The sequence below is a fragment of the Nematostella vectensis genome, chromosome 8 (assembly GCF_932526225.1).
Source record: "Nematostella vectensis chromosome 8, jaNemVect1.1, whole genome shotgun sequence".
Taxonomy (NCBI): Eukaryota; Metazoa; Cnidaria; class Anthozoa; order Actiniaria; family Edwardsiidae; genus Nematostella; species Nematostella vectensis.
In genome coordinates, this window is record NC_064041.1 from 6,963,706 (window position 1) to 6,983,364 (window position 19,659).

The 19,659-nt window shown below is 42.5% G+C and overlaps 2 protein-coding genes and 1 pseudogene across 2 annotated transcripts; all 3 read right to left on the reverse strand.

The window, feature by feature from the left end:
* Window positions 1–3,161: 3,161 nt before the first annotated feature.
* Window positions 3,162–5,453, reverse strand: LOC125570297 (annotated as a pseudogene).
* Window positions 5,454–5,836: 383 nt separating this feature from the next.
* On the reverse strand, window positions 5,837–8,125 carry LOC125570298 (short-chain collagen C4-like). Its single transcript, XM_048731837.1, has 4 exons — window positions 8,118–8,125; window positions 7,948–8,027; window positions 7,716–7,850; window positions 5,837–6,517 (listed from the first exon to the last, which is right to left on the reverse strand). Exons 1-4 carry the CDS (start codon window positions 8,123–8,125, stop codon window positions 6,036–6,038), a joined length of 705 nt encoding a protein of 234 aa, XP_048587794.1. The 3' UTR covers window positions 5,837–6,035.
* Window positions 8,126–8,509: 384 nt separating this feature from the next.
* On the reverse strand, window positions 8,510–13,191 carry LOC5499801 (short-chain collagen C4-like). The gene is made up of 7 exons (XM_048731765.1): window positions 12,911–13,191; window positions 12,491–12,537; window positions 11,371–11,406; window positions 11,104–11,130; window positions 10,619–10,654; window positions 10,387–10,521; window positions 8,510–9,190 (listed from the first exon to the last, which is right to left on the reverse strand). Exons 1-7 carry the CDS (start codon window positions 13,099–13,101, stop codon window positions 8,709–8,711), a joined length of 954 nt encoding a protein of 317 aa, XP_048587722.1. The 5' UTR covers window positions 13,102–13,191; the 3' UTR covers window positions 8,510–8,708.
* Window positions 13,192–19,659: the final 6,468 nt, after the last annotated feature.

Sequence of the window (19,659 nt, forward strand, 5' to 3'; positions counted from 1 at the left end):
TCAATAATACCCCCAAAGGCCCATACATACCTCTCAATAATACCCCAAAGACTCATACATACCTCTCAATAATACCCCAAAGGCCCATACATACCCCTCAAAAATACCCCCACAGGCCTATACATACCTCTCAATAATACCCCCAAAGGCCCATACATACCTCTCAATAATACACCCACAGGATCATACATACCCCTCAATAATACCCCCAAAGGCCCATACATACCCCTCAATAATACCCCCACAGGCCTATGCATACCTCTCAATAATAGCCCCACAGGCCCATACATACCTCTCAATAATACCCCAAAGGCTCATACATACCTCTTAATAATACCCCCAAAGGCTCATAGATACCCCTCAATAATACCTCCAAAGGCTCATACATACCCCTCAAAAATACCCCCACAGGCCCATACATACCCCTCAATAATACCCCCACATGCCCATACATACCCCTCAATAATACCCCAAAGGCCCATACATACCCCTTAAAAATACCCCCAAAGGCCCATACATACCCCTCAATAATACCCCAAAGGCCCATACATACCTCTCAATAATACACCAAAGGCCCATACATACCTCTCAATAATACCCCCACAGGCCCATACATACCCCTCAATAATACCCCCAAAGGCCCATACATACCCCTCAATAATACCCCCACAGGCCCATACATACCTCTCAATAATACCCCAAAGGCCCATACATACCTCTCAATAATACCCCCACAGGCCCATGCATACCTCTCAATAATACCCCCAAAGGATCATACATACCTCTCAATAATACCCCCACAGGCCTATACATACCTCTCAATAATACCCCCAAAGGATCATACATACCTCTCAATAATACCCCCAAAGGCCCATACATACCTCTCAATAATACCCCAAAGACTCATACATACCTCTCAATAATACCCCAAAGGCCCATACATACCCCTCAAAAATACCCCCACAGGCCTATGCATACCCCTCAATAATACCCCCACAGGCCTATGCATACCTCTCAATAATAGCCCCACAGGCCCATACATACCTCTCAATAATACCCCAAAGGCTCATACATACCTCTTAATAATACCCCCAAAGGCTCATAGATACCCCTCAATAATACCTCCAAAGGCTCATACATACCCCTCAAAAATACCCCCACAGGTGCATACATACCCCTTAATAATACCCCACAGGCTCATACATACCTCTCAATAATACCCCCACAGGCCCATACATACCACTCAATAATACCCCCACAGGCCCATACATACCTCTCAATAATACCCCAACAGGCCTATACATACCTCTCAATAATAACCCCACAGGCCCATACATACCTCTCAATAATACCCCCACAGGCCCAAACATACCTCTCAATAATACCCCCACAGGCCCATACATACCTCTCAATAATACCCCCACATGCCCATACATACCTCTCAATAATACCCCCACAGGTCCATACATACCCCTCAATAATACCTTAACAGGCCTATACATACCTCTCAATAATACCCCCACAGGCCTATACATACCCCTCAATAATACCCACAAAGGCTCATACATACCTCTCAATAATACCCCAAAGACTCATACATACCTCTCAATAATACCCCAAAGGCCCATACATACCCCTCAAAAATACCCCCACAGGCCTATACATACCTCTCAATAATACCCCCAAAGGCCCATACATACCTCTCAATAATACACCCACAGGATCATACATACCCCTCAATAATACCCCCAAAGGCCCATACATACCCCTCAATAATACCCCCAAAGGCCCATGCATACCTCTCAATAATAGCCACACAGGCCCATACATACCTCTCAATAATACCCCCACAGGCTCATACATACCTCTCAATAATACCCCCACAGGCTCATACATACCTCTCAATAATACCCCCACAGGCCCATACATACCTCTCAATAATACCCCCACAGGCCCATACATACCTCTCAATAATACCCCAAAGGCTCATACATACCTCTCAATAATACCCCCAAAGGCTCATACATACCTCTCAATAATACCCCCACAGGCCCATACATACCTCTCAATAATACCCCCACAGGCTAATACATACCTTTCAATAGTTCGTTATGTCACTAGTGTGCACCAGGCATTACTCAGAGTCATTTCCCATACCAATCAATGGTTGTCGTTTTTCTCAATTGTCTAAAAGAGCCTGGCGCGAGCGCGGGAAACCTTTTGATAATCTATAACGTTAGGGTCTTGGCTGGTTTCAAAATGACGGTCAGCATAATCGCTGTAAAACATTAATTCCTGTATGTCTACGTGTAAATTCTCGACGTGCACTGTTCAAAGAGAGGAAAACGAATGAAGCGGCGGACTCCCAAATATGGTATGTAATTCAAAATAAGGAGTTGGCTGAGCAAGCGAGAAAAACTACAATTTTCAAAACAAAATTGTTTGATATGACTATTATTTTTAGTTCCAGCCAATCTCGTTCCCAGAGCCCACATACATGCTGCTGGTCAAAAGGTAAAAGACTTTGGAATGAGGTTGAGTTCCATTTTAACTACAATAATGATTGCGCATGTGCAGTGCCCAACTTGAAGACGGACTCATTGGCTCGTAATCATTGGCTAAAGTTGGAGGGAGAGAAGGAAGAAAGAAAAGAGGACCTTACAAACAAGGCACCAGAAGGCTTCTGATCTGGTGGACGGAATTTTTCAGTTGTGCGCTATGCTAATAACAGGGTTTTTTTCAAATCATATTTGTTGCACAAATTGTTCTCCGTCCTACATCCACATCACCATTAAATCCAGGAGCACGTGCTCCTTCCCCCCCCCTCCCATCATTACGAATGTGTTGAAAAATTACAATTACCAGTAAGGGCGTGGCTGTGCCCCCCAAAAAGATTTCCAAGCCTATGTTACAGCTCTGAAATTCATACATCAAACGAAATAAACAGCTCCACTCTATTTGCGATTTCGCATGAAGAGACCATGGATGTGGTATTTTCAAATATTATTAAAATGAAAAAGATCAAGACAAACCCATGAGTATGTCAAATCTGTGTATACCAGCCAAAAGTAACAAGCATTGTATGGCATAGACAAACATCTATTTAGTTAATTTTTTATATGTTCTAAGCAAACAAGACAGAATATATTTACACTACACAATTTCAATTTTTTAAAGATTTATTTTTCCATTAGACATACAACTGCTGTGAATAACAGCAGAGCACCGTATACTATAAACCCGATAACTTTTCTTTTATTATTATTCAATCAGTCATGCAACAACTTGTGAGCGAACTAGACACATTGTTACCCTACACCTTACAAATATTTTATTATTCCATCAATCGTACAACTGGAATCACTTGGTGCAGACTACGCATGTCAGCTCATACCCATTTACATACGGGGCACACGGTAGTGACCCACACCTCCCCTCCACGTGGTACAGCAGTGCTCCGTTATGGTTAGGGCTAGTACCCGGGACATACTCGGCATCGTGATCCACGCACACGAACTGACTTGAGTGCTTGTGACCGTGATACTCCGTCATCAGGTAGCCGTAGTACTCGCGGGACCATCCCGCGGGACAGCGGGCGACGATGGGTATCATGAGCTGGGTGCTGCGGGACGGGACGTAACACACGGCGCACGGGACATCGTGTTCATGAAGGGCTTTTCCACGTGTGAAGGGGCTGTGGTCATAGACTTCATACTCGGCGCCGTACATGTAGCCGCTGTACTGATGTCCCGGGGTGAAGTTTATGTACTGGGAGGTCTCGGGGAGACACACGTACTCTGCCGCACCTCCAGGGTGATCATAAAACTACCCGCCGACACGCCCTTTAAGGAAAAGGTATATGAGACAAAAGACAGCGGCGTAGCCAGAATTTTTAACACGAGGGGGCCCAAAAGGCCTTTTCAAGACATTGTCCACTGTGTTTGAGATAATGTCTCATACATTTACTGTATTTTTGGCTGCTAGAAGGGGGGGGGGGCGTGCCCCCTTGGCCACCCCCCCCCCCCCCGAGTACGAAAAAATCTGTTACCTCTCATCAAATTTGCAGCCCCTTATGGCGTATACGGTAACTACCTAGGATCGTTATGATCATAACGCACTCGTTATTTTTCCTCCTTTTTGGTACCCATGACTAGTATCCTTTTGTCACGCTAGACATTTTCCATATAATCAAATATTCAGTCAAAGTGAGTAGTTTTAGAATCAATAAAAACAAATTAGTGGTCAGGTTTCTTTAGTTTCAAGATTTTGTGGTTATTGGGATAAGGATAAGTAGTTTCATGATTTAGCGGTTATTAGGGTAGTCATATAGTAGATAAGATAGGAGACCTTGACTTGATTTTATTAGATATGTTAACATGGGCCTTTAGAAAGCATCATTGGTAAATGATATGGTATCGGGAAAATACCTCTGTTTTGACATCTCTTTTTATAATTTGTACCCGCGGAAAACTTGAATTTAGTAACAGGAAACCAAGAACATCTGAAGCCGTGCGTAAGAAAAATAAAAGGCGACAGCCACTTGTTTTATCGAGTATTTCTTAATTCTCGTATTTCGCCCCTACTAGACCTAAAAACATCATCACACGATACGCCTCATAAATAGCCGGACTTAGGCGTCCCGGTATAAAAAGATATTCATTGCGTGTGTGCCCCCGATGCCAAAAATAGTTATTGTCTTTATAACGGATTAAGGGATTAGGTCATATTTAACCTATAACTGATAAAGGTAACAAAGGTTAATAAAACTATAAAATTGCAGCACGGACGCGGTTTGCCCTTGTGGTCTAGTTCCAAACAAAATAAGTTTAAAAATACACGTGTGAAAAGGAAAAACAACTTGCACAGCTGGACCGCAGAAGGACAGGCCGCTCTGAGTAGAGCATATAAAAAGGGAAAGGTTTTAGTGCAAGATATATCAGCTTTTACTACCCTGTTGTGGAGGAGAATAAAACTGGTACTTCCCGCCAAGCGGTCAGCTAGTCCTTTCTCCATCATCCCCTCGCAACTATACACGTATCCTACCTTTGTAGACGAGCAGCGCGGAGCCTGGGCACGAGGTCTTCCCCCATCGCACGTACTGTACACCAGAGGACCCCCTGGGACCGGGGGGACCCCTCGCACCAGTCCCTCCCTGAGCACCGGGCGCTCCCTTTGGACCTCGATGATCACGATTTCAAAAATGAAATTATATGATAAACAAATTGATTTTAAACGAATTTAAATAAAAATGGATTTGTCTTTTGTTAATACTCACCATTCAGTCCTGGTTTTCCGTCCTTTCCGTCTCTCCCTATGAAGAGGACCTTACAAACAAGGCACCAGAAGGCTTCTGATCTGGTGGACGAAATTTTTCAGTTGTGCGCTATGCTAATAACAGGTTTTTTTTCAAATCATATTTGTTCCACAAATTGTTCTCCGTCCTACATCCACATCACCATTAAATCCAGGAGCACGTGCTCCTCCTCCCCCCCCCCCCCCCCCATCATTACGAATGTGTTCAAAAATGACAATTACCAGTAAGGGCGTGGCTGTGCCCCCCCAAAAGATTTCCAAGCCTATGTTACAGCTCTGAAATTCATACATCAAACGAAATAAACGGCTCCACTCTATTTGCGATTTCGCATGAAGAGACCATGGATGTGGTATTTTCAAATATTATTAAAATGAAAAGGATCAAGACAAACCCATGAGTATGTCAAATCTGTGTATACCAGCCAAAAGTAACAAGCATTGTATGGCATAGACAAACATCTATTTAGTTTATTTTTTATATGTGTTCTAAGCAAACAAGACAGAATATATTTACACTACACAATTTCAATTTTTTAAAGATTTATTTTTTCATTAGACATACAACTGCTGTGAATAACAGCAGAGCACCGTATACTATAAACCCGATAACTTTTCTTTTATTATTATTCAATCAGTCATGCAACAGCTTGTGAGTGAACTAGACACATTGTTACCCTACACCTTACAAATATTTTATTATTCCATCAATCGTACAACTGGAATCACTTGGTGCAGACTACGCATGTCAGCTCATACCCTTCTACATACGGGGCACACGGTAGTGTCCCACACCTCCCCTCCACGGGGTACAGCAGGGCTCCGTTATGGTTAGGGCTAGTACCCGGGACATACTCGGCATCGTTATCCACGCACACGAACTGACTTGAGTGCTTGTGAAAGGCATGTGACGTCATCAGGTAGCCGTAGTACTCGCGGGACCATCCGGCGGGACAGCGGGCGACTGCGGGTATCATGAGCTGGGTGCTGCGGGACGGGACGTAACACACGGTGCACGGGACATCGTGTTCATGAAGGGATTTTCCACGTGTGAAGGGGCTGTGGTCATTGACTTCATACTCGGCGCCGTACATGTAGCCGCTGTGCTGATGTCCCGGGGTGAAGTTTATGTACTGGGGGGTCTCGGGGAGACACACGTACTCTGCCGCACCTCCAGGGTGATCATACCACTCCCCGCCGACACGCCCTTTAAGGAAAAGGTATATGAGACGAAAGACAGCGGCGTAGCCAGAATTTTTAACACGAGGGGTCCCAAAAGGCCTTTTCAAGGCATTGTCTCCTGTGTTTTAGATAATGTCTCATACATTTACTGTATTTTTGGCTGCTAGAAGGGGGGGGCGTGCCCCCTTGGCCACCCCCCCCCCCCCCGAGTACGAAAAAATCTGTTACCTCCCATCAAAGGTGCAGCCCCTTATGGCGTATACGGTAACTACCTAGGATCGTTATGATCATAACGCACTCGTTATTTTTCCTCCTTTTTGGTACCCATGACTAGTATCCTTTTGTCACGCTAGACATTTTCCATATAATCAAATATTCAGTCAAAGTGAGTAGTTTTAGAATCAATAAAAACAAATTAGTGGTCAGGTTTCTTTAGTTTCAAGATTTTGTGGTTATTGGGATAAGGATAAGTAGTTTCATGATTTAGCGGTTATTAGGGTAGTCATATAGTAGATAAGATAGGAGACCTTGACTTGATTTTATTTGATATGTTATCATGAGCTTTTAGAAAGCATCATTGGTAAATGATATGGTATCGGGAAAATACCACTGTTTTGACATCTCTTTTTATAATTTGTACCCGCGGAAAACTTGAATTTAGTAACAGGAAACCAAGAACACCTGGAGACGTGCGTAAGAAAAATAAGAGGCGACAGCCACTTGTTTTATCGAGTATTTCTTAATTCTCGTATTTCGCCCCTACTAGACCTAAAAACATTATCACAAGATAAGCCTCATAAATAGCCGGACTTAGGCGTCCCGGTATAAAAAGATATTCATTGCGTGTGTGCTCCCGATGCCAAAAATAGTTATTGTCTTTATAACGGATTAAGGGATTAGGTCATATTTAACCTATAACTGATAAAGGTAACAAAAGTTAATAAAACTATAAAATTGCAGCACGGACGCGGTTTGCCCTTGTGGTCTAGTTCCAAACAAAATAAGTTTAAAAAAACACGTGTGAGAAGGAAAAACAACTTGCACAGCTGGACCGCAGAAGGACAGGCCGCTCTGAGTAGAGCATATAAAAAGGGAAAGGTTTTAGTGCAAGATATATCAGCTTTTACTACCCTGTTGTCGAGGAGAATAAAACTGATACTTCCCGCCAAGCGGTCAGCTAGTCCTTTCTCCATCATCCCCTCGCAACTATACACGTATCCTACCTTTGTAGACGAGCAGCGCGGAGCCTGTGCACGAGGTCTTCCCCCATCGCACGTACTGTACACCAGAGGACCCCCTGGGACCGGGGGGACCCCTCGCACCAGTCCCTCCCTGAGCACCGGGCGCTCCCTTTGGACCTTGATGATCACGATTTCAAAAATGAAATTATACGATAAACAAATTGATTTTAAACGAATTTAAATAAAAATGGATTTGTCTTTTGTTAATACTCACCATTCAGTCCTGGTTTTCCGTCCTTTCCGTCTCTCCCTATGAAGAGGACCTTACAAACAAGGCACCAGAAGGCTTCTGATCTGGTGGACGAAATTTTTCAGTTGTGCGCTATGCTAATAACAGGTTTTTTTTCAAATCATATTTGTTCCACAAATTGTTCTCCGTCCTACATCCACATCACCATTAAATCCAGGAGCACGTGCTCCTCCTCCCCCCCCCCCCCCCCCCATCATTACGAATGTGTTCAAAAATGACAATTACCAGTAAGGGCGTGGCTGTGCCCCCCCAAAAGATTTCCAAGCCTATGTTACAGCTCTGAAATTCATACATCAAACGAAATAAACGGCTCCACTCTATTTGCGATTTCGCATGAAGAGACCATGGATGTGGTATTTTCAAATATTATTAAAATGAAAAGGATCAAGACAAACCCATGAGTATGTCAAATCTGTGTATACCAGCCAAAAGTAACAAGCATTGTATGGCATAGACAAACATCTATTTAGTTTATTTTTTATATGTGTTCTAAGCAAACAAGACAGAATATATTTACACTACACAATTTCAATTTTTTAAAGATTTATTTTTTCATTAGACATACAACTGCTGTGAATAACAGCAGAGCACCGTATACTATAAACCCGATAACTTTTCTTTTATTATTATTCAATCAGTCATGCAACAGCTTGTGAGTGAACTAGACACATTGTTACCCTACACCTTACAAATATTTTATTATTCCATCAATCGTACAACTGGAATCACTTGGTGCAGACTACGCATGTCAGCTCATACCCTTCTACATACGGGGCACACGGTAGTGTCCCACACCTCCCCTCCACGGGGTACAGCAGGGCTCCGTTATGGTTAGGGCTAGTACCCGGGACATACTCGGCATCGTTATCCACGCACACGAACTGACTTGAGTGCTTGTGAAAGGCATGTGACGTCATCAGGTAGCCGTAGTACTCGCGGGACCATCCGGCGGGACAGCGGGCGACTGCGGGTATCATGAGCTGGGTGCTGCGGGACGGGACGTAACACACGGTGCACGGGACATCGTGTTCATGAAGGGATTTTCCACGTGTGAAGGGGCTGTGGTCATTGACTTCATACTCGGCGCCGTACATGTAGCCGCTGTGCTGATGTCCCGGGGTGAAGTTTATGTACTGGGGGGTCTCGGGGAGACACACGTACTCTGCCGCACCTCCAGGGTGATCATACCACTCCCCGCCGACACGCCCTTTAAGGAAAAGGTATATGAGACGAAAGACAGCGGCGTAGCCAGAATTTTTAACACGAGGGGTCCCAAAAGGCCTTTTCAAGGCATTGTCTCCTGTGTTTTAGATAATGTCTCATACATTTACTGTATTTTTGGCTGCTAGAAGGGGGGGGCGTGCCCCCTTGGCCACCCCCCCCCCCCGAGTACGAAAAAATCTGTTACCTCCCATCAAAGGTGCAGCCCCTTATGGCGTATACGGTAACTACCTAGGATCGTTATGATCATAACGCACTCGTTATTTTTCCTCCTTTTTGGTACCCATGACTAGTATCCTTTTGTCACGCTAGACATTTTCCATATAATCAAATATTCAGTCAAAGTGAGTAGTTTTAGAATCAATAAAAACAAATTAGTGGTCAGGTTTCTTTAGTTTCAAGATTTTGTGGTTATTGGGATAAGGATAAGTAGTTTCATGATTTAGCGGTTATTAGGGTAGTCATATAGTAGATAAGATAGGAGACCTTGACTTGATTTTATTTGATATGTTATCATGAGCTTTTAGAAAGCATCATTGGTAAATGATATGGTATCGGGAAAATACCACTGTTTTGACATCTCTTTTTATAATTTGTACCCGCGGAAAACTTGAATTTAGTAACAGGAAACCAAGAACACCTGGAGACGTGCGTAAGAAAAATAAGAGGCGACAGCCACTTGTTTTATCGAGTATTTCTTAATTCTCGTATTTCGCCCCTACTAGACCTAAAAACATTATCACAAGATAAGCCTCATAAATAGCCGGACTTAGGCGTCCCGGTATAAAAAGATATTCATTGCGTGTGTGCTCCCGATGCCAAAAATAGTTATTGTCTTTATAACGGATTAAGGGATTAGGTCATATTTAACCTATAACTGATAAAGGTAACAAAAGTTAATAAAACTATAAAATTGCAGCACGGACGCGGTTTGCCCTTGTGGTCTAGTTCCAAACAAAATAAGTTTAAAAAAACACGTGTGAGAAGGAAAAACAACTTGCACAGCTGGACCGCAGAAGGACAGGCCGCTCTGAGTAGAGCATATAAAAAGGGAAAGGTTTTAGTGCAAGATATATCAGCTTTTACTACCCTGTTGTCGAGGAGAATAAAACTGATACTTCCCGCCAAGCGGTCAGCTAGTCCTTTCTCCATCATCCCCTCGCAACTATACACGTATCCTACCTTTGTAGACGAGCAGCGCGGAGCCTGTGCACGAGGTCTTCCCCCATCGCACGTACTGTACACCAGAGGACCCCCTGGGACCGGGGGGACCCCTCGCACCAGTCCCTCCCTGAGCACCGGGCGCTCCCTTTGGACCTTGATGATCACGATTTCAAAAATGAAATTATACGATAAACAAATTGATTTTAAACGAATTTAAATAAAAATGGATTTGTCTTTTGTTAGTACTCACCATTCAGTCCTGGTTTTCCGTCCTTTCCGTCTCTCCCTATGAATGATGGGTAATTCAAAATGTTCAGTGACTGTTGATATTATATTATTTTTAACCAATTTTTAGCCAGGATATCCCCTTCAGCATTGCTGATAAAAAAAAACGATGTAATTGATTGATATGTCAAAAACAAAAATAACTGTTTTTCATAAAAGGTTAAAAAAACAAATCGCCTTTTACGAGAAGCCGAAGAAAAAAAATCCAATGCAAATGTATATTTTCTAAATAATATTTTCTTTTTTTGCGTGTAGAAAATAAAAATATATTTGATGATGATGATATATTTAAAAATGATATATAATGATGATCATATTATTAGGCATATTTCATATTTAAAAATGTACTTCCTTTTTTCAAAATCTGAAGTTTTCAATAAATTCTTAAAATGTTCCTTTTTGTTAAAATAAGAAATTTCTTCTACAAAAAAATAATAATAAATGGTTTACCTGGTTTTCCATCACGACCATCTCTACCTAAAAGATAAATTAATAATTAATAATTAATAATTTTGAAATCGAAAAACCCTCTTAAGATACAAAAACGAGCAACGAGAATGCAGGTAACCGAAGCGACCCAGAAAACAGTCCCTCCCTGAGCAGCTGGCGCTGCCTTTAGACCTCCAAGATCACGACGTTAAGAAAAATAGAATTAAATGATAAATAAATTCATTTTAAACAAATTTAACAAAAGACTTGTCTTGTTTTAGTACTTACCGTTCAGACCCGGTTTCCCGTCCTTTCCGTCTCTTCCTATGATGATGATGATGGAAAATTCAACATGGATGTTACTAAAACGGGGAGCGGGGAACAGGAATCTGGGAACGAGTGATCAGCGGTAGGGCACAGCGATGTAGCAACCTCACGTGCGTCTCTTTGGCTCTTCTCTCGTTAAAATGGATGTTAAGTGAAATCTCTGACTCTGTTTCTAAGAATTATGAATAATTTATGCGTGGTAGTTTAGTGCGAGCTGAAATCGCAAGCTGCTGTTTTCCTTTTACAAGTTCAACAATGTCTGAGCTTGAGCTGTAATAAAGTGTACAGAAGAACCAATAAGATGGGGCCAGAAAAGTAATAACATTTTGCAATAGTCTAATTTAGTAAACAGTCAACTTGGTGTTAGAGGAAAGAAGGGTCATGGTCACGGAAAACAGCAGCTTTCAACATCTCATAAAAATACTGAAAATAGCACATCAAATTTATAAAGAGTGCTTTTCATCACTATGGGATGAGAATTTGAAGTCATGGCAATGTAGGATTGCAAAAATATCCACGGATTCAAAATATGTTTCCATAAATCTCTTTTCAAGTTTACCATTGCGATTTTAGCTCGCACTAAACTACCCAAGCAAACTGTTATCATATTATCCCTTTCAACATATCATTCACTTGACTTGATCTCTATCACATCTAAAATAAGAGAAACGTATTAGATTCGATTCAATGGGCGCATGAATTATTCATTAGAAACAGAGTCAGAGATTTCACTTACCATCCATTTTAACGAGAGAAGAGCCAAAGAGACGCACTTGAGGTTGCTACATCGCTGTGCCCTACCGCTGATCACTCGTTCCCAGATCCCTGTTCCCCGCTCCCCGTTTTAGTAACACACATTCAACATGTTCAGTGACTGCTGATATTATTTTATTATGTACTGATGTATGTGTTATTGATTATGTAATATGTTATTTATTGATAGTCACCTCGATGCCGTTGGAGTTATGTATTGATAGTCACCCCGGCATTGGGAGTTATGTATTGATAGTCGCCTCGAAGCCATGGGAGTTATGTATTGATAGTCACCTAGAAGTCATGGGAGTTATGTATTGATACTCACCTCGAAGCCATGGGACTGTTGCTCCGCCTGAGAGAAGGGCTTTCATTCTGGCAAGAAAAATATAATTGTCAAATATCAAACAGAACAAGAAAAAATTTCTATTTATCATTACCACAATCACCAAGCAATTATGCCTAGGTTTAACAAGTTTTTAAAAGATTCCGTAAATAGCCACATAACAGTTTAACTGAATTAGAAGCCAGCAACAATATATGAGCAAATTCGAAAGCAGCTAGGAGATGAATCCCCCACGCGCTGTGATGTCTCTGATTCCCTTTTTTATCAAAATCCAACAGGCTTTGACACATGCAGAAAATTCAATGAAAGAGTTTAACTCTGTAGGAGAAATTTTTTAATATTGATACTAATGCCAAAAATATTACCAATTTTCCTAAAACGATTTGTTTTATGTACACTCACTCTTTCTCGATGCTTTCCAGTCTGTTATTGAGTTCTGCGTTGGTGGGAATGCCACGTCGCTCTAACTCATCAGCCTGTTCCCGAGTCCTCAGTCCCTGGTCCTCCATTCCATCTTTCTCAGCCACTAGTACGGTAGCACAGAGCGCCACAAACAACAGCACAGTGATACGAGTACACAGGGGCATCTTCATCACTCGGCGATAACCTCTCGACTGACTACTTGCAAGATATTCAAACCTCCTGTCAGTAGGAACTTTACGGTGAGTCTGACCTTTTCTTGTTTATTGCTCCTTCTTATACCCGCCCATACTAATGAGCTAAAAACGACCTTGGCTTGAGAAACACAGCGACTCGCCACAAGAATTTTCATGTTAGTCGCTGCAATAGGGACTTCTTATACCCGCCTCACCCGCCCATACTAATGAGCTAAAAACGACCTTGGCTTGAGAAACACAGCGACTCGCCACAAGAATTTTCATGTTAGTCGCTGCAATAGGGACAATTTGATAGGATAATTCACAAGGTTACTAACATTGTCTGTCTTTATCGGACACAATAGACTGTTTAGCAAGAACTTTCAAGTAATCCGGTACCTTGCAAACAAAACTGTCTTTCTAGGGGGAATTCATATATTAGCTAAGTTAGCAAATTAACTCACTAGTACTAGTAAATGAAATTGGGGGCGAGAAAGTTTAGTGGTATTATTTTGAAATTTTATAGAATTTTATAATTTTATAGATAAAAACATCTTAGTAAACAAAATTTAGGGGCGAGAAAGCAATCTTACAACTCGCCCCGACATTTGGTTTACTAGTGTAACAATAACTATACTAATAAATGAAATTACGGGGCGTAAAGCAAAAACGACAACACGCCCCGAGATTTGGTTTACTAGTAGTAAGTTATTATAATACTTATAAATTACGGGGCGAAAAGCAAAAACGACAACTCGCCCCGAGATTTGGTTTACTAGTAGTAAGTAATTATAATACCGATAAATTACGGGGCGTAAAGCAAAAATGACAACTCGCCCCGAGATTTGGTTTACTTGTACTAAGTAATTATAATACCGATAAATTACGAGGCGTAAAGCAAAAACGACAACTCGCCCCGAGATTTGGTTTACTAGTACCGATAAATTACGGGGGGTAAAGCAAAAACGACAACACGCCCCGAGATTTGGTTTACTAGTAGTAAGTAATTATAATACCGGGAAATTACGGGGCGTAAAGCAAAAACGACAACTCGCCCCGAGATTTGGTTAACTAGTAGTAAGTAATTATAATACTTTTAAATTACGGGGTGTAAAGCAAAAACGACAACTCGCCCCGAGATTTGGTTTACTAGTAGTAAGTAATTATAATACTTATAAATTACGGGGCGTAAAGCAAAAACGACAACTCGCCCCGTAATTTCTTGGTACTAGTAAACCAAATCTCGGGGCGAGTTGTCGTTTTTGATTTACGCTCCGTAATTTCTCGGTAGTATAATTACTTACTACTAGTAAATCAAATCTCGGGGCGTGTTGTCGTTTTTGCTTTACGCCCCGTAATTTATAAGTATTATAATTACTTACTACTAGTAAACTAAATCTCGGGGCGAGTTGTCGTTTTTGCTTTACGCCCCGTAATTTATCGGTACTAATAAACCAAATCTCGGGGCGAGTTGTCGTTTTTGCTTTACGCCCCATAATTTCTTGGTACTAGTAAACCAAATCTCGGGGCGAGTTGTCGTTTTTGCTTTACGCCCCGTAATTTCTTGGTACTAGTAAACCAAATCTCGGGGCGAGTTGTCGTTTTTGCTTTACGCCCCGTAATTTATAAGTATTATGATTACTTACTACTAGTAAACCAAATCTCGGGGCGAGTTGTCGTTTTTGCTTTACGCCCCGTAATTTATAGGTATTATGATTACTTACTACTAGTAAACCAAATCTCGGGGCGAGTTGTCGTTTTTGCTTTACGCCCCGTAATTTATAAGTATTATGATTACTTACTACTAGTAAACCAAATCTCGGGGCGAGTTGTCGTTTTTGCTTTACGCCCCGTAATTTATAAGTATTATGATTACTTACTACTAGTAAACCAAATCTCGGGGCGAGTTGTCGTTTTTGCTTTACGCCCCGTAATTTCTCGGTATTAAAAGTACTTACTACTAGTAAACCAAATCTCGGGGCGTGTTGTCGTTTTTGCTTTACGCCCCGTAATTTCTCGGTATTATAATTACTTACTACTAGTAAACCAAATCTCGGGGCGTTTTGTCGTTTTTGCTTTACGCCCCGTAATTTCTTGGTACTAGTAAACCAAATCTCTGGGCGAGTTGTCGTTTTTGCTTTACGCTCCGTAATTTCTCGGTATTATAATTACTTACTACTAGTAAACCAAATCTCGGGGCGTGTTGTCGTTTTTGTTTTACGCCCCGTAATTTATAAGTATTATAATTACTTACTACTAGTAAACCAAATCTCGGGGCGAGTTGTCGTTTTTGCTTTACGCCCCGTAATTTACCGGTACTAATAAACCAAATCTCGGGGCGAGTTGTCGTTTTTGCTTTACGCCCCGTAATTTCTCGGTATTATAATTACTTACTACTAGTAAACCAAATCTCGGGGCGAGTTGTCGTTTTTGCTTTACGCCCCGTAATTTCTCGGTATTATAATTACTTACTACTAGTAAACCAAATCTCGGGGCGTGTTGTCGTTTTTGCTTTACGCCCCGTAATTTCTCAGTATTATAATTACTGACTACTAGTAAACCAAATCTCGGGGCGAGTTGTCGTTTTTGCTTTACGCCCCGTTATTTTTTCGGTATTATAATTACTTAGTACTAGTAAACCAAATCTCGGGGCGAGTTGTCGTTTTTGCTTTACGCCCCGTAATTTCATTTAATAGTATAGTTATTATTATACTAGTAAACCAAATCTCGGGGCGTGTTGTCAGATTGCTTTCTCGCCCCGAAATTTTGTTTACTAGTATGTTTTTATCTATAAAATTTTAAAATTCTATAAAATTTCAAAATAATACCATTAAACTTTCTCGCCCCCAATTTCATTTACCAGTACTAGTAAGTTAATTTGCTAAGTTAGCTAATATATGAATTCCCGACCAAAGACGGGTTCACAATAGTAACCTATTCTACACTGCATCCATTGTCGCATCGTATTAAGATTGGGGATAAATTTTGCTCCCGGCAACCGTGCACTATGTGCACTCCCACTGACTTAACACATGTCGATGGGTTCCCTACTTCCCAAACCTTAATATCTTTAACAGGGAATCCATCGACGCCAGTAAGTGCATCGCGCGCATTCAACGCTTTATCATACTCATCCAACCTCTTTAATATTCTAATCTTTTCTTCTCCCCAAACCTAAATAACCCGATCGGGTCGTTGTTATTCGGGAAGACGTTTTCCAGAATTGCCTGCAGGGAACGCATACAAAAAACGTTTGAGTTAATATCCTGCCTCTCTTGGATAGGTTCTTTATTGACATTTGCAAGAGCAACCTCCATATAATGCTCAACTCCGCGAGCAGGACAGATACGTCTGCGCGCATCTTCTTATCCCAAACCTATCTGAAAGTGTCTCCTCGCGCCAGGGTAGAGAAGTATCAAATTCCTTCAAAACAACCAGTGAGCAATCTCATTCTTAGGATCTCCTTTTAGAGTTGCCCTACAACAAAACTGCCAGGGTCTCGAAAATTCAATTTATCGACATCACCCATCACTTCCCCTCTATTCTTTCCGTGTCGCCAGGTCAGCCAACTGGTCGTTTCCTGTCACCCCCCTGCGGGTCGGTACAGGGTTTCCTTGACATTCACCCTAAGGGGTCTTATTTGCCTTAAATTCCCCGGAAGATACTGCCATATCAAAAACAGTATCCTTCTCCCAAAACTACAACCTCTTCTAAAGCGGAATAAACAAAGAAAGAACAATACCTCACTACCTGTGAAACCCAGTACGGACCCACAGAGGAGGACAGTTTTGACCCAGTACAACTGAGGGGCTGTTATGGTAGCCTGTTTCAAAACTGTCGCCCCCCTCTGGGACCTGGAGGTAGTACACAAGTACATAGACAAGATAATCAGGCTTGAGCTCATACTTAATTATGTTGATTACATGCCATGTATTATTAATTCCACTCAATTCGTGTTATCCTTATTGCTTTGGGTGTAATCTGCTCCTTAAAACTTTTTACGACACTTTGCCGCCCTTGGCCTTACTGGCTCTTAATTCGTCAAAAAAGCAATCAACTGGTCAGCGTCGAGTTGCACATAATGATATTACTTTCGCACAAACATGGTATCCCTATGGCTAGCATCGCAGCTGAGAAGGAGCTCAGTACAGATTCTCATTTTCCCGTACATGAAGTAGCTTGCATTAAGTTCTGCTCCTGTTCTGTCCCATCTCCATGTTGGTCGGTTACATGCTTCATACAAAGGATCTGCTTGACACACACTTGTCCCCGCCCTGGTATATCAGGCTTCATGAATTCACATGACAAACTCTTGCGCCGGCTTTGATGCATATAAAATAATTAAATTTCCCGACGATCGCTCGTTCTGCTTAAATAGTTATGAATCCTCAACTCGTTACACGTAATTCACATTACAAACTTTTGTTCCGCCGTACTATAAAGACTCGCGTGACAAACTTTTGTTCCGATCATACTATACATAAACTCTTGCCTCTGCATCATTATATATAAACTTGCGTGACAAACTCTCGCCCCCATCATACTATACATAGTCTTGCGTGACGAACTCTCGTCCCCACCAGTACATAGTCTCGCGTGACGAACTCTCGCCCGCGCCTGTAAATAAAATCGCGTGACGAACTCTCGTCCCCGCTTGTACATAGCCTTGCGTGACGAACTCTCGTCCCCGCCTGTACATAGACTCGCGTGACGAACTCGTGTACCCGCCTGTACATAGCCTCGCGTGACGAACTCTCGTCCTTGCCTGTACATAGACTCTCGTGACGAACTCTCGTCCCCGCCTGTACATAGCCTCGCGTGACGAACTCTCGTCCCCGCCTGTACATAGTCTTGCGTGACGGACTCTTGCCCCCGCCTGTACATAGACTTGCGTGACGAACTCTCGTCCCCGCCTGTACATAGACTCGCGTGACGGACTCCCGTCCCCGCCTGTACATAGACTCGCGTGACGAACACTCGTCCCCGCCTGTACATGAACACGCGTGACGAACTCTCGTCCCCGCCTGTACATAGACTCGCGTGACGAACTCTCGTCCCCGCCTGTACATAGCCTCGCGTGACGAACTCTCGTCCCCGCCTGTACATAGCCTCGCGTGACGAACTCTCGTCCCCGCCTGTACATGAACTCGCGTGACGAACTCTCGTCCCCGCCTTTTCATAGACTCGCGTGACGAACTCTCGTCCCCGCCTGTACATAGCCTCGCGTGACGAACTCTCGTCCCCGCCTGTACATAGCCTCGCGTGACGAACTCTCGTCCCCGCCTGTACACAGACTCGCGTGACAAACTCTCGTCCCCGCGGGTCAGTACGCAGCTCTTACAAGCTGCAATTTGATTGGGTAAATGAACAATATCCGCACCTCGACACAAAGAACGAGAAGAATAGAGACAAAAGAACTCCTTTGTAGAGCAAAGATAATAGGAAACAAAGCAGCTGCCTACTTACTCGTCCCCGCCTGTACATAAAGTCGCGTAACGAACTTTCGTCCCCGCCTATACATAAACTCGCGTGATGAACTCTCGTCCCCGCCTGTACATAGACTCGCGTGACGAACTCTCGTCCCCGCATGTACATAAACTCGCGTGACGAACTCTCGTCCCCGCATGTGCATAGACTCGCGTGACGAACTCTTGTCCCGCCTGTACATAGACTCGCGTGATGAATTCTTGTCCCGCCCCGTACATAGACTCGCGTGACGAACTCCCATCCCCGCGGTACATAGGCTTACGTGACGAACTCTCGTCCCTGCCAATACATAGATTTACGTAGCAAAATTCTTGTCTCCACATTGACATGTTCACAAAGGCTTGCAACACGAGCTGTCGTTTATGGTTCCCGTGCACCTGGTCTAATAATAAAGTATAATACGACAACTAAACTAGCCCTCAGACACAAAAAGAAAGAAATATTGATGCTCGTAATACATATAAAACGTTTACAGGGGAAAATTAATATCGAATGAGGCACGATTAAGGACACACGGCGACTGAGTCCATAAGATAACCGTGTTTGAAAATTTGTAAAAACACAAACGCAAAACGAAGAAAAGAGAAACCAACTTATATCACCTCCAAATCCTTCGGTTATTCTTACGACCTAGGCCTTTGGCCGCCTTGCGGGTGGTCTTGTTTCTTCTCCTGTCCGAGCACATTGGCTACCGGCTCCTCGCCCGGAACAAAATCAACATCAGCTACCGCTACTAGATATTAGACTAGATATTAGACAGCCATCTAAATGAAACAGTATTCATAGAAACAAGAAAATGATAATGGTAGACGAGTTAAAACAAAATTAATCAAAACGGTACAAAAACGATATAAATTTAGAGCAGACCAAGCATTTACCGTTCACCTCGCTGCAGTTGAGCAATTCTATAATTTACTCATATTCAGTAATCTTATATACTCTGCTTTAATGTATCAGGGTGAATAACCTGCGAGCCGGCTCTCCTGTATTATTTCGGCTCGCCATAGGAATCCCGACACCCTCAAAACAGAAATTTCCGAATTAACCCACTGGAGATCCGGCTAGCAG

What these genes read in the sequence shown, in the direction of transcription:
- LOC125570298 (XM_048731837.1), bottom strand. An exon ending in CGGAAAACCAGGACTGAATG is followed by an intron (nt 7,851 to 7,947) that starts GTGAGTATTAAC and finishes GTGATCATCAAG; the next exon opens with GTCCAAAGGGAGCGCCCGGT. An exon ending in CGCGCTGCTCGTCTACAAAG is followed by an intron (nt 6,518 to 7,715) that starts GTAGGATACGTG and finishes TTTTCCTTAAAG; the next exon opens with GGCGTGTCGGCGGGGAGTGG.
- LOC5499801 (XM_048731765.1), bottom strand. Translation starts at nt 13,101, where the DNA reads ATGAAGATGCCCCTGTGTACTCGTATCACTGTGCTGTTGTTTGTGGCG. An exon ending in TGGTCGTGATGGAAAACCAG is followed by an intron (nt 10,655 to 11,103) that starts GTAAACCATTTA and finishes CATCATTCATAG; the next exon opens with GGAGAGACGGAAAGGACGGA. An exon ending in CGCGCTGCTCGTCTACAAAG is followed by an intron (nt 9,191 to 10,386) that starts GTAGGATACGTG and finishes TTTTCCTTAAAG; the next exon opens with GGCGTGTCGGCGGGGAGTGG.